The 25130-nt window shown below is 39.2% G+C and overlaps 1 protein-coding gene across 1 annotated transcript in view; it reads left to right on the top strand.

The window, feature by feature from the left end:
- Positions 1–25130, top strand: part of LOC150078878 (RAB11-binding protein RELCH homolog) — a 450480-nt gene that overhangs the window by 221663 nt on the left and 203687 nt on the right. Inside the window, exon 13 of the mRNA XM_090382879.1 lies at positions 9173–9337. Coding sequence (XP_090239005.1) covers positions 9173–9337 — 165 coding nt within the window. The remainder of the gene's footprint in view (positions 1–9172; positions 9338–25130) is intronic.

Below are 25130 nucleotides of genomic sequence, written 5' to 3'. Positions count from 1 at the left end.
GCCTCCTTTAATATAACTGGATAGATACCACACACCCCGGGTGCCTTTATTATATTTATCTTCAACAATTTCTCCTCCACTTTCCTCTCAGTTATTACAAGATCATCTAGCTTACTTTGAATGCTTCCCATTTAATACACCTCTGACATTCCCCTCCCTGAATAACTCCTCATGTGTGAATATAGATGCAAAATACTCATTTAGTTTGTTAGCCACCTGAGCAGGATCATCACCAGTTGAACCATCGATATCCAGTGGATCAATCTGATTCATCCCTTTCCTTCTAGAGTTTACATAGGTAAAGAACTCTTTGCTGTTTTTCTTTGCATCCTTTGCCAAAGATTTCTCATAATCTGCCTTTGCCTGCCTAACCTCATTGTGACTTGGTTACAGACCAGCTTATATCTATCATAGGCTTCCATGTCACCCATTAATTTATATGTATCCCATGGATTTTTCTTCTCTGCCACCTGTCAAATTAGTTCATCTGACATCCATTTAAGCCTAAATCTTGAAAAATATTTCTTAGTTGGTATGAAAAGTCTAGGATCTTCCAAGATTAATTCTTTGAATGCTTCCCATTTTGCATGTAAAGGCGACTATCTCCGTAGTTGCCTTTACGAAAGCAAAAACCCTTCCCTTTACCCCTGAAGGTAGTTACCTCTTTGAGTAAATCCCACTCCGGCACACTGTGATCGCTGCCACCAGTGGTTCTTTTATCTGCAGATTCTTAATGCATGAAGAATCACTACTGATAATCAGATCAAGAGTATTACTTCCTCTAGTTGCCTTCTGAACATGCTGTTGAAGAAAACAATCGTCCAATGAATCAACAAAAGCCTTGCTAGTGTGTGACTGACCAACCCACAATTCCAGTCAATATCTGGGAAATTAAAATCCCCATTATAAGACTCTGATTTACTGGCCAACTATTTCTTTGTACAGTTGTTTATTATACTCATCAGAGTCATCAGTCCTACAACACACTCCTACTCCCAATTTTGCTTCCCCAGTGCCTATGTCACACCAAAAAGAATCGACACTGCACTGTCCAGCCATGTCGACTAGCTGTACTTCCTTCGATTTTATGTGTTTCTTAATCAATAGCATAACCCCTCTTCCTTTCCTATCCTGTCAATCCTTCCTGTATACATTGTACTCCCCAAATTCCAGTTCTGCATTCCTTATATCTGTGTGACACCACATCTCTGTTATCCCAACAATATCTGCCTTTGATGTTTTGACCAACACCTGAAATTCATTAAATTTATTTACCAAACTCCTAGCATTGGTGTACACGCAAGTATACATGCACCTGTTCCTGTTCTTAGCTACCCTAACACCGGCCATGTATTTTCTTGTTCCGCAATGACTCCCAGCAGTCTCTGAAATTCCCTGCATCTTGTTTTCCAGGCTGCTGCTCATTCCAACAGAAGCAGTACAAGAATCACTTTCACCTCTGCCAGTGGCTACTGTTACTCTATTAGTCCTTGTATCCCCCCCCCCCCCAAGTTAGCAGTTTTCTGACTCACCTAACACTGCCTCGATAGCATCAGCAAATATTCTTGCACCCTTTCTATTTAAGTGTATCCCATCCCCGTAGAAGCAGTTTCTCCTGTTAACGAGCACAGACCAGACTGAGAAAAATTCTACCCCTTGAGCCTTGCACAATCTCTCCAGGGCCAAATTGATCGACAAGGCTCTTATCATATACTCCCTCCTATCGTGTCTGGGTAGAATTGCAGACACTTTCAAATTCAACCCTAATTCGTGGCTTTTTTAAAAATTGACCTGTACTTGTTAAGTAATTCTGCCAGTCTCCTACTCTTAATATCATTAGTGCCAACGTGTACAATAATATCACCTTTTGTGCCCTTAAAAGATGATATCTGCTCTACAGTGTCATCAACCTTTGCCCCTGGCAGACATACCCTGGTCCTGTTCCACCTATCCTGTTTTCACAATATGTTCCCCGTTTCCCTGACAATAGTCACCGATAACAACTAGTTCCTTTTGGACCAGTGTATTATGCCTTGGGGGATGCCACTGTGTTACGTGATGTTCAAGTGCAAGCTCTGGCATTGATGTGGGCAGCTGAGTGCTGTTGGGCCACTCAATTTAAATTCTTTGAGCGCATCCACCCTGTCCTTCAAGCTCTCATATAGGCCCATCACAATATCATGTCTCATTCCTGATTGCTCCACAAACATCAAACAAGTAGTGCATTTCAAAAGGCTGTGATTCAGAGGACAACTGCCCCCCCCCCTCAGTCCTCCCCTGAGCCACAGCACTCCCATTAATTTGAGCCTTTTGCTTTGCTGCTCTGGTCTGAGTCATGATTTCGATTCAATTTCAAGTAAAATTTCAATACAAAAATATAACTCTAAACTTATATCCCAATGCAGTTATAAACCTATATATATATTTCAGTATCGAGTATTATCTCAGAGTTATGTTATATAACTTTCTTATCTCCTGTCAAGTTATATGTATTAATTTATATGTTATGTTTGTAAAATGTAGGTTATATGCATTTAGTTAAAAAAACAAGTACAATTTAATTGACAATGAAATTTAATAAGATTAGTAAATTTTACTAATTAATTGATACTACTATAGTATACTAAGCTAACAGATTTCTAATACAGTGCTACATGTTTTGCTGTCTAGTTTTACGTAAACCTTACACTATCTAGTTTGGGATATACGTTATATCGTATAACAATGGCGGCAAGTTATGAATGGTAAATCTATGGACACTAAGTATTAATTACTTTCAAAATTGCCTTATCTAAATTCAAAATAAACCAGAGCTTGACTAGGTCTGTAAGCTACTTATAGAAAATAATTTAATATAACAACTAAGTCAATAAAACGGCTAAATATAATTAAAAACTTAATGTTCGCAGGAGCTGCAAAAACTTGTCTAACACGTGGATTTGATACCCTTACCGATACTGAGTAATAACCGACAAAATCTCTAAGTTCAAAAACTAAGTATGTTACTAGGAATATAATGCTACTTCTAGAAAATAAATTAATATGTCAATAAAAAAGCAAAATTTAAGAAAAACTTCTCTATTAGCTGGAGCTGTAAAAACTTTACCTGTTCACATATACTCTTGTACCCCATTTATATAAGTTAATCCCAGTTTTCCTGGCTTATATACAATGGCATGGTGAAGGAATACTAATTAAAGTGAATTAGTATGAAATAAACTTTTCTTTCATCATCCTATGCTGTTATGTAAGTGAATCGCAGTTTACCAAACTTTTGTGGATAGTCTGAAACTGTGATTCGCTTATATAAGTTTTGTGCTGATTTACTTTAGAATAGTATTTTCTCCCATTGCTCTTGTATTAAGTCAGGAATGGGCTTCATAACAGCAAGGATTTATTTTGAGAGAAAAAAAAAAAGAAAGAAATTTCCATATGCTGGGAATTCTCCCCCCCCCCCCCCCCTAGTAGTAATACATTGGTGTGTAAAATTTAAGGACCAGTCAGGTTTTTACCTACAGCTTCTCATAGGAATGGACTGGATACAGGAAAAGCATACCAAAGGAACCTGGTGAACTACAGAAATGACGAATGAAACAACACCAACACAACAACAGAAACAAAACAGTACAGAGGGACTTTATTCAAAAATGGCAATATAGCACTGGCTGCCATGATATAGATACATCACTGCCAAAGATGGAACAAAGGGAAGAGGTGGTCCTCAGTAGATATGGCTTATGGAACTTATCAACAACACTGTTGTTGATAAGTTCCACTTCACCCCTCCATTCATTCAAATGGAGGGGTGAAGTGGAAGGTTTTTTTTTTTTTTTTTCTTGGCTGATGCTGGATAAGCTTGCTTTCTTGCATTATATGCCTTTACTAATGCTAATGCTAAGTTCTTGCAGTAACATCGCTCATTCCTCTGTTATCACCATTTTTCTGGTGGGTGTGGACGTGCCGCTAGGCATCTCACTGTACAGAATTTAAAAACAGTGGTCTCCGACAATTTTTAAATTCTGTACAGTGGGATCAACTGACGATGTTACCAACAGTAAATTCTAAGTGGGAAGCATTCAAGGAATTAATCGTGGATGCTACTAAAAGTTTCATACCTATTAAGAAATATTGTTCAAGGTTTAGGCCTAAATGGTTATCTAATGAACTAATGAGACTCGTAATAGAGAAGAAAAATGCATGGGATGCATATAAATTTTCAAGCGACTCAGAAGCCTATGGCAGATATAAGCTAGTCTGTAATCAGGTCACAAAAGAGGTTAGGCAGGCAAAGGCAGATTACGAGAAATCCTTGGCAAAAGATGCTAAGAAAAACAGCAAGGATTTCTTTACTTATATAAACTCTAAAAGGAAGGGGATGAATCTGATTGGTCCACTTGACATCGATGGTTCGAGTGTTGATGATCCTGCTCAGATAGCAAACAAACTGAATGAGTATTTTGCATCTACATTCACACATGAGGAATTATTAAGGTTTGAAAATGGCAGAAGGTTATCAAATTGTAGCAGGATACTTAATGATTTTGTAATAACTGAAAGCAAAGTGGAGGAGAAATTGTTGAAGTTAAACATAAGAAAAGCACCTGGGGTGGATGGGATCTATCCAGTTATATTAAAGGAGGTGGCAAAGCAACTAAGCAAACCCTTAGCCATAATTATGAGAGCATCCTTGGACTCAGGGGAGGTTCCCACGGACTGGAGATGTGCAAATGTATCCCTAATTCACAAAGGGGGATCGAAGGGTGACACGAGTAATTACAGACCAGTTAGTTTAACTTCTGTTCCGGGTAAAATAATGGAGTCACTGGTTAAAGATGCATTGCAGGATCATCTAGATAAGACTGCAGCAATTCAGACACAGCATGGGTTTGTTAAGGGAAAGTCTTGTCTGACAAATTTGATAAGATATTATGATGTGGTTACAAAGGAACTGGATGCAAAAAATAATTTTGATATCATATGTTTGGATTTCAGCAAAGCTTTTGACACTGTTGCGCATAGAAGACTATTGTACAAATTGGAGCAGAATGGTATTAAGGGTAAGTTGCTACAATGGATAAAAGGATGGTTAAGTGGGAGAAGACAGAGGGTGGTAATCAATGGGTGCTGCTCTTCGTGGACTAATGTTATTAGTGGAGTCCCACAGGGTTCGGTGTTAGGTCCACTGTTGTTTTGTATATTTATCAATGATATTGATGAAGGTATATCAGGCTTAATGTCGAAGTTTGCAGATGATACAAAGGCTGGCAGGTTTGTTAATGACAGTAATGGCAGTGTGCTACTGCAACAGGATCTAGATAATTTGGGCAGATGGGCTAAGAAGTGGCAACTGAAGTTTAACCTTGACAAATGCAAAGTACTGCATATGGGTAGAAGTAACCCCAGAGAAACTTACCAACTGTGTGGTACTACACTTAAGGTGGTAGAAAATGAAAAAGACCTGGGAGTAATTGTGCAGTCAGATATGAAGTTTTCTGAGCAATGCAGACAGGCTGCCAGGCAGGTCATGGGGTTTTGTCAATGATATATAGGAATTTTGCTAACAGGGAGAAGGAGGTGATTGTCCCTCTGTATAAGGCAATGGTCAGGCCACGCCTTGAGTACTGCGTACAGGTCTGGAGGCCTCATTTTAGTAAGGATGTAGATTTACTTGAGTGTGTACTGAGAAGAGCAACAAGATTGGTGAGGGGATTGAAGGGATCCTCTTACCAAGAGAGCTTAAGTTCTGCAAATTGCAGTGGCTGGAGACTAGACACACCTGTGCGGTGATCTGATTGAGGTGTATAAGGCCTTGAATGGGTTGAGCATGCTGAATTCTGATGGGATCCTTCCACTTGTTCAGATTACGAACCTAAGGAGGCATAAATTCAAATTAAGAAAAGACAGATGTAGAATAGATGTGCGGAAATTTGCCTTTAGCCAGCGGGTGGTTAATTGCTGGAAGAAACTTCCATCTGTCATTGTGGAAGTTGATAGGTTGAATAAATTTAAGGAGGAACTGGACAGGCGTTTGGAGGGAATGGTGTGATTTTTTTTTTTTTTTTTTTTTGGCTGATGCTGCATAAGCTTATACACTTGCTTTCTTGCATCACATGCCACCACCACTACTACTACTACTATCTCCCCAGAGCATCCCATAATGTGTTTGATGGGATTTAGATTGGTGGAACAAGCAGGCCAATCCATACAAACAATGTCCTCAATTTCCAAAAGCATATCAACAGCTGCAGTGTGATGGGGTGTGGCATTATCGTCCATAAACACGAACTCGGGGCAATTGGCCCTCGGAACAGATGCACATGGGAAGGATTACTTCAGTACAGTATTGCTCACCGGTTACAGTACTGCCTTCCAGTTCTGGAGTTGTGTACGTCCATCCAAGATAACGCCTCCCCAGACGAGAACACCTCGACCACCATATCGATCCCTTTCAGCAATGTTTGCTGGATAATACCGTGTGCCAACCTCTCGCCAGATTAGCTGACATCCAGAATCACTGCTGAGACTGAATCTACCCTCATCAGTAAAGAGTACTTTAAGTAAAGATTTTGAGCTTGTGAACTTTAGAAATAGCTTTGGTCCTTAAGTTTTGCATACCAGTGTAGTGTTAGTATTTGTCATTATAGTGCAAGAAAGCCACAAGCTTTTGCTGCACTTGTAAAAAAAGAAAAAAACACAAATTATATGCTTCCCTCCTCACATAGGTAAGTATCCAGTTGACCCTTGAATTTATTCAAACTGTCAGCCACAATTACCTGCAAGGGTAGTTTGTTCCATCTATCAATAACTCGCTAGCTAAAAGAAAAGTTCCTACAATCTAATCTAAACCTTAACCCCTCTAATTTGAATTTATGACCCTTAGGTCTGGAATTCTTTAAAATAGTGAGAATTACACCTTCATTCACTTTACTAATCCTTCTCAGAGCCTTATAAACCTCAGTCAGGTCACCTCTGAGGTGCCTGGTTGCCAAGCTCCATACTCCACATAATTCGAGTCTTTCCTCACACAATCGTCTTTTTGCCGATCTTGCCATTCGAATTGCCCGTCTTTGGACGTCAATGTCCTTTTTAATATTATGGATGCTTAGTGTCTTTTTTAATATTATGGGTCCATAATATTACTGCAAGCTGGTATTCTACTGTTAACAGGCTTGTACATATTGTACATAATATAATCCTAGCCTCTTTGATGTCTTACAGTATGGAAAATTCTGTATCCACCAATTCACTACCAAGGAGTATAGGCTTTATATAATCTTAATTTTTTAATTTTACTCTTAATTTTTTAAAATTAACTCTACATAACTGACTTAAGCATACAAAGTACACTCCCCGTACTATATTTGGGGTGCTACTTTGGAATGGGAAAAGCAACCCCAGACTGCCTGAACCAAACTCTTTCCTTCTTATTCCATAATATTCTTTTTGCTTTCCTACTACCCTATTTTTATTTCTCGTGAGCCATTAGTTTACCGAACATAATATTGAGTTGCTATTTTTCTGCTATAATATACTTTTCTCACCTACACAAAGTTTAGAGACTAGTTTCCGCTACTTTGTAAGTATTATTTTTCTTTCTATCCTGGGATGTCCTACTTCGTACGTTTAATTCTGAATTCTCAACTCACATTTTTCATAATTTAATTTAATTTAATTTTACTGTCTCTGAATTTTGACACATGGAGTCATCATGGTATACACCTACTATAAATATATTTGCACAGCTTCAACTTTGATTGTGTCTTTCCACCTCTGTCAGATCAGCTATGAAATACATGTATGTCTCTACCATTAGGCTGTACTTCAGTTACCACTAAATTCAAATTGCTTTGCAGATATTACCGTGTGCTTACATACATTTCATGTCAGAAACAGAGGCCCTACTTCTTGCTGTCTTTCTTGTGATTTCAATGGTTGACCCTTGACGAAGACATGGAAATCATATGTTTTTCAGCATTAAGTACTTCTTTTTATTTTTCCATTATCTTTCCGTGTTTTCCAAAGGTAGCTCATTGATACCTATGGAATATCATCTCCAGTAGATCCCACTTGGTAGTTCATTTCCTGTTCTGATCCTCTCAATCAATTATAATGACACCAAGTGTGTAAGGTTAAGGTTTCATGTTATAAAAGTATAGATAGTATTGTAAATTGGATTAATTTTATAAATTGTTAATTTTACAAGTTTGAAACTTCTAGAATGGACCCGTGACAGAAAAATGCCCTGCATAACAGTGTTATAGAGCCATTAAAAAGGGGGTGGGGGTTCATACTTTGCTTGGCATTCTATAGAATCCTTGCCAGTAACATATATCAGAATTAATTTAATATTGCATTTGTTAGGTAAAAATAAAAGCATTAAGTTCTAATTCAAATAAATAGTTGTTATTGTATTCTATTAGTGTCATAATTTAGGCACTAAATCATTATTATTGTGTATAAAATACAGTAATACAGACAAAAAGCAAAACATTACATAGAGTGAAAATATCAGCTATTAATCTGCAGTAGCAATAGAGAGAATCTAATTGCTTTTGATACTCATGAAGCTTACTGGAAGCCAGTGCTTAGTAACACTAGTAGTGGCATCAGGCTTGACAGGCCAAAAATTAATTATTTGGCGGAAAAAAAAACTGGTATTATCTGAATTAAAATTCTAAACCAAAGATATTTCCATGACTCTTCCTTGTATTGTCGATGGCAAGTTATAAACACTAAGACCTGAACAAGCACAAATGCACTGTAAATTCACATAACTGCCAAAAGAAATGGCAAAAAAAAAAAAAAAAAAAAATTCAAATGATTTCAGTTTTTTACCACTGCTATCAACAGCTTTTTCTCTTTTTGTTTTCACCTTACACTGGTGTTTCTCTCCATCACCCCCTACCCATATTAAGTCTAGTGCCGTTCATTGTAGGCTACAAAGTACTGCCATTGGTAACCTTCATAAGTATTACCTAGTAACCATGTTATTTTCTCTCATTGTATACTGCAAATTAATATTTCGTTTTCACTCCATATAGTGCTTTATGTTGGGTTTTACATGCAATAAAATAATCTTTTCTTTGCTGCTAATTTCAAATTTATTTTTATTTGAACTGCACTTTACTTTTTTTTTTAATTATGACAGTTAATTTTTTTCTCCCCTCTTTAGGCAACTGAACTTCTTTTACTTACTTTAGAAGACAGTGGCACTGGAGTTGTAGATACAGGATTAAACATTCTGTTGCCTTCAGTTGCAGCTTGGGCCCTGGAAATGAACAGATTAGAGACTGAATTGTTTTCTACAGTTTTGAAAGAATTAGAAGAACAATTGAAGGTATATTAGAATGGTCCTTCCCCATACATTTAGTGAATTTTACAACTGGTTTTATGTGCACACACATATCACTGCTTATAGCAATGCTGGATTGTTTTGAAAAATTTACAACTTTAAAGTAAAGTTAAAGATGAGAAGTAAAAATAATTAAATTTAGTTAATGGGTTGTTGGTAAAGCCAAATTTAGAAGGTCACTTTGTCTTCTAGGCTGAGATTCCTATTAACTGACTTTCAAAGCACAACCCAACTGACCTGCATGAGCTGTTAAACCAAACTGATCCTTACAATGGCCTATAGGAATCACTTTAGTTGTACACCTTGTGTAGCTTGGTTGGGTTGTGATTTGAAAGCCTGTTGTCAAGGCATTCAAGCCCCAAAGAAGACAAAGTGGCTTTCAAAACTATCTTATTTATTTTTACTTTAATTCAACTTTTAACTTTATTTTAAACTTGTACATTTTCCATAATAAACATTCCTATGTTATTATATGCAGCAATTGAGTATGCAGTTATAAAAATTTAGTTTTAATTGGCTTAATTTTTGTCTATAACCCACATTTTTAGTTAAGTTATTCAAATAAAAGTGAAATAAAATATGCTTTAAAACTGAACGAAAGTCTAGTATTTTAGCTACAAATTCAGGAAGGTTAATTGAATAATAAAATCTATCATACTGTGATGCTATTACCTGTCATCACTTTGATGGCAGAGAGGAAATTAATTTCTGTCATAGGGGATAGTAGTTACTGAAGAGTAATTGGGTCAGACATCATGAGCACTAGTGAAGAAAAGGACTGCCTGTTAGGTGCCTCCGTAGCCAGGTGGGAAGGAGCAGCAGTGCATAGCACACGCTTCTTGGTTAGACCGGGGTTTGAGCCCGTCACCACCAAATACGGAGGATGCGGAAAGGTCAGGGACTGACCATCGCATATTCCCGGAGCAATATGGCCTTAGTTGCTAATGCTCCTAAAAACCAAAAAACAACAAAAACTGCCTATTGCTGTTTTCTGTCAGTGTTGGTGTACAGCAGTGGATTAATTTAAGCCACAGTGAGAGGCTAGAAGAAGTTAATAAAGCAGGATGGTGTGTTGGAGGGTGGTATTAGACCTGGAATCTTAAAAATTTACTTAGTGAGGACTGCTCTGATGTAATAAGTTAACTTCCATCCCAATTGTTAAACTCTCTCTTCAGGTTTGGGTTCATAACTAATAAATAGTTTGGAGTTAAAATCTAGTGGAATGTTTTGCAACTAGAGAACTTTCACAAACTCTGGGATTTCTACTACTGCTTCATAAGCCATCTAGTCAGCTAGCATGAAGGAATGGGCATGAGACCATAATTTCTCATAGCATGCTTGCTTCACTGTAGAGTGACATTTAAAAGAATGTTATTATCTTCATTCAGAAGGGGGGCTAGAAGGAATCTCAGTCACTGAAAGTCCTCTAATCAGGGAAGTTTAAATTGTTAAACTCTCTCTCTCTCTTCAGGTTTGGGTTCATAACTAATAAATAGTTTGGAGCTAAAATCTAGTGGAATGTTTTGCAACTAGAGAACTTTCACAAACTCTGGGATTTCTGCTACCGCTTCATAAGCCATCTAGTCAGCTAGCATGAAGGAATGGGCAAGTTTATAATCATTTTACCAGCCTCAATAATTTCTGTAATGCTTATATACCTTGTGCTTCTACTGGAAAAGCTGCTGTAGCTATTAATGGTACTACCATGCACACCGCATTGAAAATGTCAATATCGAAAAATTTCCTCTGTATATGAAGTTGCTCAACAATATCGCTCTTTTCAGATATGTATGTGTTTTAATTATCACCGAGGTTATTATGATTGGAGCTGAACTTTTATCTCAGATAGATGTTCACCTGCTAAAAATTACAGGCCGTGTAGATCATAATTTCGGTGGATTAGACAATTCTTTTATTGGTGATTTGTGACAGCTGCTCCCTGTACGAGCAATACCTATTTATCAACAGATTAAGCAACACGTCACAGGCCGCAGTCTTTGGCGTGGGTTACAATATCACGAACTGAATGAAGTGATGAGACAGGCAAATTCAGAATTCCTGAGAATGTTGACTGAAATTGGAAATGGTGTTCAGTTAACCGACGACGAACAGAAACTTATTGAGTCGAGGTTTGTGAGCAAACAATAAGTGGACAATTTGTATTCTGATGGTGTTTGTTTATATTTGAAAAATAAATCTGTGAATAATTATAACAATTCATCTTCAGATACCTTTATGTCGATTGCTCAAGACATATTTGTCAGGTGTAGAGATGCAGAATGTGAGGCTCATGTGCAACAAAAACTTCATAAAATGGCAGTATTAGACACCGTTGTTTTACCGGTGTATAACCACATGAACTTCCTTTATTTATTGACAAACCATACTTGACAACCACTAATATTGACGTATCCGATGGTCTGGCTAATGGAGCTGTAGGAAAATTAGCATGTGTTAAATATGACAAAGAAGCTAATTGTATTAAATGTCTTTGGTTGAAATTTCCAGGATCACCTGTTGTGGGTTGACTTGTTAGAACGAAGACTGTCGGTTTGTTATGACTACAGAAACCGATCGCAAAAAGATATAAGATGGTTTCTTTCAATAACAACAGAACAATCTTGGTTAAACAAAATCATTTTCCGCTAATACTGGCTTGTGCCATTGCCATCCATAAATCTCTCAGGGCGGTGCTTTCGATTCCGTAGTTTATGAATACAAGAAATATCACGAAGAACAACTAGTTTATGTTGCATTATTTTGAGTTACTGATATCAATGATCTTTACATTATTGCTGCAAATGAAGGAAAGAAATTTTATCATGGACTGAGAAACACTACATCCACTCTTGCACTTTAAGCTGAAATGACTAGGTTGTCGAGTAATCCTCTATTTACCATGCAAGATGCTTTATACGAGTTCATCAGTAAATGAAAAGATCTTTCCATTCTAACATTAAATTGTCAAAGTTTACATGCTCACTGATGCAGTCACACAATAATCCACTTTACTTCTATTTTCTGAAATGTGGCTAAATAACAAAGAAGGAAGTATACCTAACTTTGATTGTGTCTTTCAATTCAAACGAGAAGATCAACAAGCTGGCACTGTACCAGTTTATCATAAGAGAGAAAATCATACTCGTGTTGTTACTTCTCATATGGAAGTGATTTATCGACAAACTTTTGGCAAATCCATGAGTGTTGGACCTGTTGGAGACATTGTGCAGCTGAATACCTTCTTACTGATGGTCAAACAATATTGTCAGTAGTCATTTACATTTCACCTAACCAAAAGATTGAATTCATCCATTTTATTTTGCTTCCTTACACGATTGCAGGGGCTGCATTGCTACAACAATTTTCTCGCAAAAAATGCTAATGAATACCAATGATACTTAGTGGAGATTTCAACATTAATTTGCAGATACTCAATCCAAACCTTTGACTGATTTCTTAGAAAATAAATTTGGATTAATGTTAGATACTTCTAGATCTTATATTCTCTCAGGTATGACACACTAGGGCTTGCTACCCGGGAGTCTAAAATGCTGATGGAACCGATATTCAGGTTACACTAAAGTGAAGTGGATGAATTTTGGTAAAATCTGGTCATTCTGTGAAAACTAAATCCTCTGCTTGCACTTTCAGGATGGTGGAACTTTCAATAAGCCTGGGTATAACCCCTATGAGCAAGTCTTGAAATATGGTACCTACTACTGTACTGGAAATGACCACCTAGGTGTGAACCAACATATGCAAGGATCGAGGTGTGGCATCCACACCACACCACACCACACAGAGGAATGTTGCCCCCCCCCCCATTACCAGGCAATACTACGTGGTAAATCGCTCTCATCAACCAGTGCAGTACCACCACTTTGCTTTTTGGAGGCTTGTAGTCCACCAGGCTGAACTGGTAAATCTCTAGGAGACATCCGGATCAGCTGGTGTATAATCCTGCTGCCTCAACTCTGCCAGACAGTAACTGGAGGGAGTGTGAGAGTAGTGTATGCAAGAGGCATTGTCAAGGCACTGAGTATATTCTTGCTATGTGTACACCATATCCAAAAATTTCATTACTTCATATGACATGCCCCCTCTACTTTTAATTTACTACCAAATACATCATGCATAGTCACACTAATAGAATAAACTTAAATACAAAAAGATTTAAACCTCCAAATAAACTTCCTCATTCATTTCACAAATATATGCAATCTCGGTTCCAGTCTATGTATCCATTTGCAGACTTCCAAGCCACACTTAACTTTTCTGACAGAATCCCAGTTATCAATCAATTCAACTGCTGCTCATCTCGGTTATCCTAATTATTTGCTGTACAATTCCTTTCATTTCAAAGGGGTACTTGTGAATATTTCTGCTCTGATATTCCCCATCAGAGACTTAATAATCTGAAATCTCATTTTGATCTTCTGTGGCTCAAAACCTCTCTACACCATTTTGTGAAAATTGTCTGTTGCCTCTATCATTCTCCAGTTTCCACTAATCACTTGGAACTCCTCTATTTGAAGCCCAACTTTCTCCAGTCTATAACTTTTCTAGCAGTGAAGTAATTATTCTTGGTGATTTTAATGTTCACAACTTTCGCTGTCTTCAGTTTTCTAGTCACACAGACCCAGCTGGTCGAGATGCTATGGCTTTTGCATTTACTAATGATCTCACATGGATTGTTTACTTACCTACCAAAGTACTAGATAATCCTAACCACACTGCCAACACTCTTGATCTTTTTCTCACAAACAACCCTTCCGTGTACCCAATCGAGGTGAGTGGTCCTCTAGGCACCTCACATTACAACCTAATGATGTACTCTTCTCTAATGGAGCCTTTCTCTCATGACCATTCTCAGCCTCATGTTGTTTGGCATTACAAGAAAGCAAAATGGGATGATCTTCAAGATTTCTGTTTTTCTCTTTCCTTGAGTGGATTTCTGTTTTAAATCTTCTGATATCAATGTTTGCTCATTACTGTTTTAAATCTTCTGATATCAACATTTGCTCATTACTGTTTTAAATCTTCTTATATCAATGTTTGCTCAAATCCTGTCAGTGAATTTATTCTTCTAGGGATGAAATCCTTTATTCCACGCTTTTCCTTAAAATCTCATTCTTTATCTAACCCTTGGTTTTCCAATAAATGTGCTAAGGCTGTTCAATATAAGAATATTGCATATTGCAATTGGTTTGCATTCAAATCTTTTCTCTGTTCTCTGAGCAGTGCAGACGGGTTGCAAGAGTAGCTCATGGAGTATTGTCAATGATATACAGGAATTTTTCCAGCAGGGATAAGGAGGTGATTATTCTCTTGTATAAGGCAATGGTCAGGCCACACCTTGAGTACTGTATACAGGTCTGGAGGCCTCATTTCAAGAAGGATGTAGAGCTGCTGGAACGAGTACAGAGAAAGGCAACAAGATTAGTGAATGGAACAAAGGGTTGCTCTTACGAAGAAAGGCTTAAGTTTTGCAAATTACAGTGTCTGGAGACTAGGCACCAGCGAGGTGATCTGATAGAGGTGTATAAAGCCTTGAATGGTTTGAGCATGCTCAATGCTGATGGGATTCTTCCTCTTGCTCAGAATAATCACCTGAGAGGGCATAAATTCAAATTGAGGAAAGACAGATGTAGGATAGATGTGCGGAAATTTGCCTTTAGCCAGCGGGTGGTTGGTAGGTGGAACAGACTTCCATCCCTTGTAGTGGAAGTTGATAGCCTAAATAAGTTTAAGGCTCGGCTGGACAGGTATTTCGAACGAACAGAGGGGTGAAGTGGAAGTGGTTATTTTTTATTTATTTATTTTACTTTAATTTTTTTGGCTGATGCTGCATAAGCTTGCTTTCTTGCATCAAATGCCTCTACTAATGCTAATGCTAATATTTATTAGTCCAAGCTAAATTTTGAACAGGCTAAGAGTAGAAAACTTTCTTCTTATCCAGTCGGTAGTTTAGTGTTCCAGTCTCTTGTCAAAGCTATTGGCTGCAACTTTTACCTATCTATACTCTGTTGAAATGAGATGGTTCTTTTACCACCTTAGCTAAATGTAAAGCTGCCCTGCTTGCTGGCATTCTATTTTACTAACTCTTGTATTGATGATCTTGGTAAACCACCCCACCATTCTTAGTACACTGTGCTCAGTGCTCCCTGTGACCTTCCATCAAAAGGATAGCAGAAGAATTTTGAATAATCTTGATTCCAAGAAAGCTCCAAGTCCTGATGGTATTTTTTCAGTAGTTCTCAGAACTTACTCCTGTTCTGTGTCACCTTTTTACTCTTTCTTATTCCACAGGTGTGTTTCCTTCTGCTTGGAAAATTTGCTCATATCCAGCCAGTTCTTAAAAAGGGTGACAAATCCCTCCCATCCAATTATTCTCCCATTGCACTTACTTCTACTATTAGTAATGGCCATATGGTGCAAGGAAGCCTAAGGCTTATGCTACACCAGCCAAAAAAGAAAGAAAAAAGAGTAAAATAATAATAATAATAAAAGAAAAGGAAATAGGCAACCTATGCACTTCCCTAAATTTCCCCAAACTGTCAGCCTCTACCACCTGTGTAAGTAATTTATAACTAGCTTGCTAAAATAAAACTAGCATTAGCATTAGTAGAGACATATGATACAAGAAAGCAAGCCCACCCAGCATCAGCCAAAAAAAAAAACCACTTCCCATTTCACCCATCTGTTCGCTCCAAACATTTGTCCAGTTCCTCCTTCAATTTATTTAAACTATCAACTTCCACAACAACATGTGGAAGTCTGATCCACGAATTAACCACCCCGCTGGCTAAAGGAAAACTCCCACACATCTACTCTACAACTGTCCCTCCTTGATTTGAGTTTATGCCCCCTCAGGTTCGTAATCTGAGCAAGAGGAAGAATCCCATCAGCATTGAGCCTGCTTACCACACCCAGGGTCCTGAGCTGGATATCATCATTCTTCTCTTTCTTGGTGATTCTCTTTTACTTCTGATTCTTGCTCTCTCTCTCTGTCTCAGGATAATTCAGACATTTTTTTTTTTTTTTTTTGGCTGGTGCAACATAAACCTCTGGCTTCCTTGCATCATATGCTAATAATAATGATAATAATGAATACATCATACCAAGTAGTTGGAACGATTCCCAGATATTCAAGTCACCGAACACCGATTAGCGGACCAAAGAAAGACCATCGTCACGAAGAACCTAATAGCTCCTGCCACCTTGGAAAAAATCAAGCAGGATGTGAGCAATCAACTACAAAGAATATGGTCAGTATGGAACCAGAGGAGGAGGAGGAACAGCATACCACAGAACCAGAGGAAGAAGAGCAAGAAGAAATACGACCCAGAGCAGCTGAAGTGGAAAGAGACAAAGTCATGATATCCAGAATAGAAGATGAGTGGAAGAAGGTCCTAACAGAATTCGAAGGAATGGACCCCACAAGAACCCACATGATACCTAAGCAGAGGCCAAATAAAATCCTGTGGAGAATAACAGACCACCTCAATTGGCAAATAATACCACATTACCTTGACAACAATGGTGCAATGCTGGAGGCTATCCACACAGCCATATACTGTGCCGCCATAGCATCCACTAGGATTAATGGAAAAGAAACGAGAGACCAGCAGCAGAACAACTGAAAACAGAAGGAACCGCCAGCTTGGGAAAGAAGACTTCAGCAGAAGATAGAAGAATTAAGAGTCAAGATAGGTCAGTTGACCCAGTACCAACAGGGTAATAGAAGTAAGAAATTGATTGGAAAGGTGAAGAGCATTCTCAAGAGAATAGGAGAATACTTGGACACACTGCAGCAGAACCTCCTCGCACTCAGCAAGAGACTATGCCGATACAAAGAGAGCTCTCAGAGGAAAATAAACAACTGAATCTTCGATGAGGATCAAAGGGCTTTCTACAGGAAACTGGGAGAAGATGAGAAAGCAGAAAACGAACCACCCGAGAAGAAGACGATCAAGGAGTTCTAGGGAAATATCTGGAGCAGTGAAGTAAGGCATAACAGCCGAGCCCCCCCCCCCCTCTGGATAGAAGTAGAACGGAAGAAAACCAAAGACATACAAGAGATGAGAGAGTGGGAGATTCGAGAAGTAAAACAGTTGATCAGGAACACCCACAACAGGTGAACCCCAGGAATTGATCACATCCAAAGTACTGGTACAAGAAGCTCACACAAGCACCTAGCAGAGAAGTTCATTCGAAATGATAAGGCACCCGGAGACAATCCTGAAGTTTCTCACTGAAAAGGAGTCACATATCTGAAGCCTAAAGATGAAGATATAAGAAACCTGGTGAAATACAGGCCAATCACCTGCCTCCCAATGATGTACAAGATCCTGACCAGCTGCATAACCAAGTAGACATCAGAGAGTCAGAACATAATTGCAAGGAGCAATTAGCCATAGATGCCGCAGTTATGAAGCAAGCCTACAAAAAGCACCGCCTATATCGATTGCTGCAAGGCCTTTGACTCCATACCTCGTAGCTGGCTAATAGAAACACTGAAGATCTATAAGGTCAATCCGATAGTGACAAACTTCCTAGGAGCAGCAATGGCAAAATGGAGTACCACCATTAAGCTCGAGAACATCACAACCAGGCCAATCCCCATCAGAAGAGGAATCTTTCAGGGAGATGCTCTGAGCCCACTGTGGTTCTGTTTAGCACTCAACCTGCTATCCACCAGACTTAACGGCAGCAATTATGGATATAACCTCAAAGAAGGAAGAACTAAGGAAGTGCATCCAATTGATGTTGGTGGACAATGCAATGTTGAGTCTGTTTGGTGTGACATAAACACTGGGAAAGAAAAAATGAGAGTAGCTGTCTGTTATAGGCTTAATGAGTATAATGAGCAATTGTGCAGAGAAATAGTGGGCCAGTAAATCAGAGTGTCTTATAATGGGGGATTTTAATTTCCCAGAGATTGACTGGAATTTGTGAGTTGGTCACTCACACACTAGCAAGGCTTTTGTGGATTTATTGGATGATTGTTTTCTACAGCAGCATGTTCGGGAGGCAACTAGAGGAAGTAATACTCTTGATCTGATTATCAAGTGATTCTTCATGCATTAAGAATCTGCAGATAAAGGAACCACTAGGTGGCAGTGATCACAGTGTGCTGAAGTGGGATTTACTCAAAGAGGTAACTATGATAAAGGGAAGGGTGTTTGCTTTCATAAAGGTGACTACGGTGGTCTGAGACAGTATTTAAATTCTATACGGTGAGACCAACTGATGATGTTACCAACAGCAAATTCAAATTGGGAAGCATTCAAAGAATTAATCTTGGAAGCTACTAGGCTTTTCATACCAACTGGGCGCCTCCGTAGCCAGGTGGGAAGGAGCAGCAGCAGTGCGTAACACACGCTTCTTGATTATACCGGGGTTCGAGCCCGTCACCACCAAATACGGAGGATGCGGAAAGGTCAGGGGAATGACCACCGCATATCTCGGAGCAATATAGCCTTAGTTGCTAATGCTCCTAAAAACCAAATAACAACAACATCATACCAACTAAGAAATATTGTTCAAGATTTAGGCCTAAATGGATATCAGATGAACTAATTACACATGTGACAGAGAAGAAAAATGCATGGGATACGTATAAAATAATAGGTGATACAGAAGCCCATGATAGATATAAGCTGGTCTGTAACCAAGAGTCACAAAGGAGGTAAGGCAGGTGAAGGAAGATTATGAGAAATCTTTGGCAAAGGATGCAAAGAAAAACAGCAAAGGGTTCTTTACTTATGTGAACTCTAGAAGGAAGGGGATGAATCTGATTGGTCCACTTGATATCGATGGTTCAACTGTTGATGATCTTCCTCAGGTAGCTAACAAACTAAATGAATATTTTGCATCTACATTCACACATGAGGAGTTATTCAGGGATAGGAATGCCAGAGGTGTATTAAACTCTGGCAATAAGCTAGATAATCTTGTAATAACTGAGAGTAAAGTGGAGGAGAAATTGTTGAAGATAAACATAAGAAAGGTGCCTGGGGTGGATGGAATCTATCCAGTTATATTAAAGGAGGCAGCAAAGGAAGTAAACAAACCCTTAGCCATAATTATGAGAGCTTCCTTGGACTCAGGGGAGGTACCCATGGACTGGAGATGTGCAAATGTAACCCCAATCCACAAAGGAGGATCAAAGGGAGACACAGCAAATTACAGACCTGTTTGTTTAACTTCTGTTCCAGGGAAATTAATGGTTAAAGAAGCATTGCAGGATCATGTGTAGACAAGACTACAGTTATAGCTTAATACAGCATGGGTTTGTTAAGGGGAAGTCTTGTCTGACCAATTTGATTGGATACTATGATGTAGTCACAAAGGAACTGGATGTAAAGAATAATTTTGATATCATATATTTGGATCTTAGAAAGGCCTTTGATACTGTTGCACATGGAAGACTGTTGCACAAATTGGAGCAGTGTGGCATTGGAGGCAGATTACTGCTGTGGATAAAGGGATGGTTGAGTGGGAGAAGACAAGAGTGGTAATCAATGGACACTGCTCTTCGTGGACTAATGTTTTTAGTGGAGGGACTCCACTAATCCCTCAGGGTTCAGTGCTGGGTCCATTGTTGTTTTCTGTATTTATAAATGATATTGATGATGATATATTGGGCTTAATGTCCATAAGAAGGTTGCAGGGTTGTTAATGACACTAATGACAGTACGCTGCTGCAGCATAATCTGGAAAGGTTGGGCAGATGGGCTGAGAGTTGGCAAATGAGAGTAACATATCAACTCTGTGGTACTACACTGATGGTGGTAGAGAATGAAAAGGACCTGGGGGTAATTGTGCAGGCAGATATGAAGTTTTCTGAGCAGTGCAGACAGTCTGAAAGAGTAGCTCATGGTGTCTTGTCAATGATATACAGGAATTTTTCTAGCCGGGATAAGGAGGTGATTATCCCCTTGTATAAGGCAATGGTCAGGCCACACCTTGAGTACTGTATACAGGTCTGGAGGCCTCATTTTAAGAAGGATGTAGAGCTGTTGGAACGGGCACAGAGAAGGGCAACAAGATTAGTGAATGGAACAAAGGGTTGTTCTTACAAAGAAAGGCTTAAGTTTTGCAAATTACAGTGTCTGGAAACTAGGCACCTGAGAGGTGATCTGATTGAGGTGTATACAGCCTTGAATGGTTTGAGCATGCTCAATGCTGATGGGATTTTTCCTCTTGCTCAGAATAGTCGCCTGAGACGGCATAAATTCAAATTGAGGAAAGACAGTTGTAGGATAGATGTGCGGAAGTTTGCCTTTAGCCAGTGGGTGGTTGATTGCTGGAACAAAATTCCATCTGTCGTATAAGTTGATAGCTTAAATAGATTCAAGGCAGACTTTACAAACATTTGGGGCGAGTGGATGGGTGAAATAAGGGTTTTTTTTGGCTAATGCTGTATAAGCTTGTAAATAGATTCAAGGCAGAACTTTACAAACATTTGGGGCGAGTGGATGGGCGAAATAAGGGTTTTTTTTTTGGCTAATGCTGTATAAGCTTGCTTTCATGCATCATGTGCTAATGCTAACCAAGGGGTGCTCTTACCAAGAAAGGCTTAAGTTCTGCAAATTGCAATGCCTGGAGTGTAGGCACTTGCGAGGTGATCTGATTGAGGTGTATAAGGCCTTGAATGGGTTGAGCAAGCTGAATGCTGATGGTATTCTTCCTCTTCCTCTTGATTAAGAACCTGAGGGGGCATAGATTCAAATTGAATAAAGACATTTGTAGAATGGATAAGCAGAAATTTGCCTTTAGTCAGAGGGGTGAACTTTGGCCTGTAATTCTTTGGGGCCCGTAAAACGGTTTATTATACATTTTTCATTATTTTATTTTAAATAAATTTATAATGTCCTGCTTGTTTCACGCCAATCAAGACCTGTATTTTTATATTTAATAATAGACCTTTTTTAGCCATTCGACTGTATCCTCCCTTACAATTTCTGAAAGGTGATGCAGGAAATGAGAATCTTGCCTAGGGCCCGATTTTTCCTTAGTCAACCATTGGGTGGTTGACTAGTGAAACAGATTTCCGTCATTTGTTGTGGAAGTTGATAGCCTAAATAAATTTAAGGCTGAGCTGGTCAGGCATTTGAAACGAATGAAGGTGCGAAATGGGAGGAGGTTTTTTTGGCTAATGCTGCATAAGTTTGCTTTCTTGCATCGTATGCCTCTACTAATGCTAATGCTAATAAACAGGTGCTCCGTAGTCTAGCTGAGATCTAATTAGGGACCTATGTAAGTGGAGCAGAGTATAGTGATCTGCACTTCACAATGTACTAGAGATAATCCAGAATATATTAATTTTCTTAGTGAAAGTAGTTCATATATGTTTGACATTCTCTTGGAAGTTTAGCTTGTCAAAAATTAGCCCTAAGAGACAAATTTGTTCATTTTGTAGTTTTGGATTCTTTTTTTTTTTCTTTCTTCCAGATTTCACACTCTCTTGAATATGCAGTATGTCCCCCTTTACAATTTGCACATTTTCCAGCTGTACAAGTAGAAGTGGCATGTTCTTGAGAACCACAGTTTGCATACATTGCCTTACCTCTACATAGTCTACCACTGGCCAAGCTTCTGACAAAACTCCCAGGGGTTCACATCTGGTGAGTGTGGGCTTGGCACACCCAGGGTCCTGAGCTGGATATCATCATTCTTCTTTTTCTTGGTATTTCTTCTATTTCTGACACTCTCTCTCAGTGGTAACTCAGAATTTTTTTTTTTTTTTTTTTTTTTGGGCTGGTGCAGCAAAACCCTCAAGCTTCCTTGCACCATATGGCTAATTATAATAATAATAATTAATTGAAAGAACCTGTACACCCTCACCCACCTGATGTACATGGATGACATCAAGCCCTACGCGGCAACCAAGAAGCAACTCCAGATCACTGAAGAATTCAGGGAAGGCATCAGGATGATATTTGGTCTAGACAAATGCAAGACCCACACACTGCACAAGGGAAAATTAGTCAGCCGAAACTACCAGCTGCTGTCTATTAAAGAGATCGAAGCTATGACAGAAGGAGAGACCTACAAATACCTAGGGATGATGCAGCCTCAGCAGTTAGAGCACAAGGAAATCAAGAAGTGCCTGACAGAAAAATATCATCACAGACTCAAAAGCCTGCTGAAAGCAAAATTGAACAGAGGGGACACAGTTAAAGCCATAAACGCCTATGCAGCTCCAGTACTAACATACTGCTTTGGGGTCATAGATTGGACTAACACCGAGCTAGAGGATATCATGCAAAAGACAAGGATGACCAAGAGCCGCCAAAACCACACAAAGTCAGCAGTGGAGAGACGCCCAGACGTCACAAGGAACGAAGCTAGAAAGATGGGCAAAGAAGACACTCCATGACAGACACTACAGTGACCTCCATCAAGAACACATTGATAACATTGCTTCCAATGCATGGCTCACAAGCGGGACACTCTTCCCCAAGACTGCAGGATTCATGCCGGCCAATCAAGACCAGGTAATCAACACCAGAAACTATAGAAAATACATCGCAAAGGAGCCCAGGATGTCAGATGACACATGTTGATGATGCCACATGGCCCCAGAAACAATCCAACACATCACCGTGGGAATACAAGGTGATCACCCAGACCGTGTACACTCATAGACACGACTATCTAGCAAGGATAATACATCAGGTGCTAGCGAGGAAATACCAGTTGACCAAAGGAAGTGTACAATACAAGTACAAACCCCAGGCAGCTAGAGACCCCAACCCAAAAGCTGTACTGGGACCGCGTGATAATAATAAATAAGACCATCCCGCACAACAGACTGGACATAACCCATGTGGATAAGATAGAAAAGGCTACCTACCTGATTGACATAGCATTGCCCAACACTAACAATGTCCAGAAAACCCACGAGGAAAAAATTAGGAAGTACACAAACCTGAGACATGAGATCAAGGAGATGTGGCATATACAAGAAGTAATGACCATACCAATCATTGTGTCAACCACCGGTATGGTGCCAAAGACACTACATAGCAGCCTAGCAGCAATAGGTCTCGCAGAGAATACCTACGAGGAACTCCAGAAAGTTGCAATCCTTGAACACCTGTAGGATAGTCAGAGAGTTCCTCAACCAACAGTAACACCAGAATTACAACCATCCTGTGTACTTGGTAGCAGTACCCATCACGGAGTGGAATCCCCCAATCAGGGAGAAATAATATAAGAGTAACAACAATAATAATAATAATAATAAACCATTCAATGCCCTGTACACCTCAGTCAGCTCACCTCACAGGTGCCTAGTTTCCAGATGTTGCAATTTGCTAAGCATTTCTTGGTAAGAGGAAACCCTTTGTTCCACTAACCAATCTCGTTCCAGCTGCTCTACATCCTAAAATGATGCCTGCAGACCTGAACGTAGCACTCAAGGTGTGGCTTGACTATTGCCTTATACAAGGGATAATCACTTCCTTATCCCTCTGCTTGAGAAATTCCTGTATATCATTGACAAGACCCGATGACCTACTCTGGTAGCCCGTCTGCACTGCTCGGAAAAGGTCATTTCTGACTGCACAATTACCCTCAAGTCTCTTTCATTCTCCACTGCCCTGAGCATAACCCACCCAGTTGGTACATTTCTCTGGAGTTACTACTACCCATATGCAGTACTTTGCATTTGTCAGTGTTTATCTTCAGTTTACACTTCTCAGCCCATTTGCCCAACTTGTTCAGATCCTGTTGCAGCAGCATACTGTCATTATGTTTATTAACAATCCTCCCAACCTTTGTATTATCTGTGAACTTTGACATTAAGCCCGACATACCTTCATCAATATCATTGATAAATATACAAAACAACAATGGGCGCAACACCGCACACTGGAGGACACCACTATTAACATTAGTCCATGAAGAGTGGTGTCCATTGATTACTACCCTCTGTTTTCTTCCACCCTTTGGTCCCCCTTTGTGAATTTCAGATACATTTGCATATCTCCAATCTGTGGGGACATCCCATGAGTCCAAGGATACTCATAATTATGGCCAAGGGTTTGCTTACTTCCTTTGCTGCCTCCTTTAATTTAACTGCATAGATCCCTTCCACCCCAGGTTCCTTTCTTGTGGATTTATTGGAGGATTATTTTCTACAGCAACATGTTCAAGGGGTAACCAGAGGGAGTAATACTCGTGATCTGGTTATCAGCAGTGATGACTCTTACATTAGGAATTTGCAGATAAAGGAACCACTAGGAGACAGTGATCACAGTCTAATGATGTGGGATTTACTTAAAGATGTATCTACCATCAAGGGGAAAGGTCAGGGTTTTTGTTTTCGTAAAGGTGACTACAATGGTCTCAGGCAGTTTTTGAATTCTATACAGTGGGATCCACTGACGATGTTAAAAACAGTGAATTCTAAATGGGAGGCCTTCGGGAAATTAATCTTAGAAGCTACTAGGATTTTCATACCAACTAAGAAATACTGTTCAAGATATAGGCCTAAATCGATGTCAGGTGAACTAATGATGCTTGTGGCAGAGAAGAAAAATCTGTGGGATGCATGTAAATTAGCAGGTGACGCAGAAGTCTACAGCAGATATAAGCTAGTCTGTAATCAAGTCTCAGAAAAAAGGTTAGGCGGGCGAAGGCTGATTATGAGAAATCCTTGGCAAAGAGTGCAAAGAAAAACAACAAAGACTTCTTTACTTATGTAAACTCTAGAAGGAAGGCGATGAATCAGATTGGTCCACTTGATGTTGGTGGTTCAGCTGTT

This window comes from Mastigoproctus giganteus, chromosome 10, assembly GCF_048544385.1.
Source record: "Mastigoproctus giganteus isolate SK-2022 chromosome 10, ASM4854438v1, whole genome shotgun sequence".
In the NCBI taxonomy this organism is placed as follows: Eukaryota; Metazoa; Arthropoda; class Arachnida; order Uropygi; family Thelyphonidae; genus Mastigoproctus; species Mastigoproctus giganteus.
Note: the sequence above shows the minus strand (reverse complement) of the source record. Positions and strands in the feature narration are given on the sequence as shown.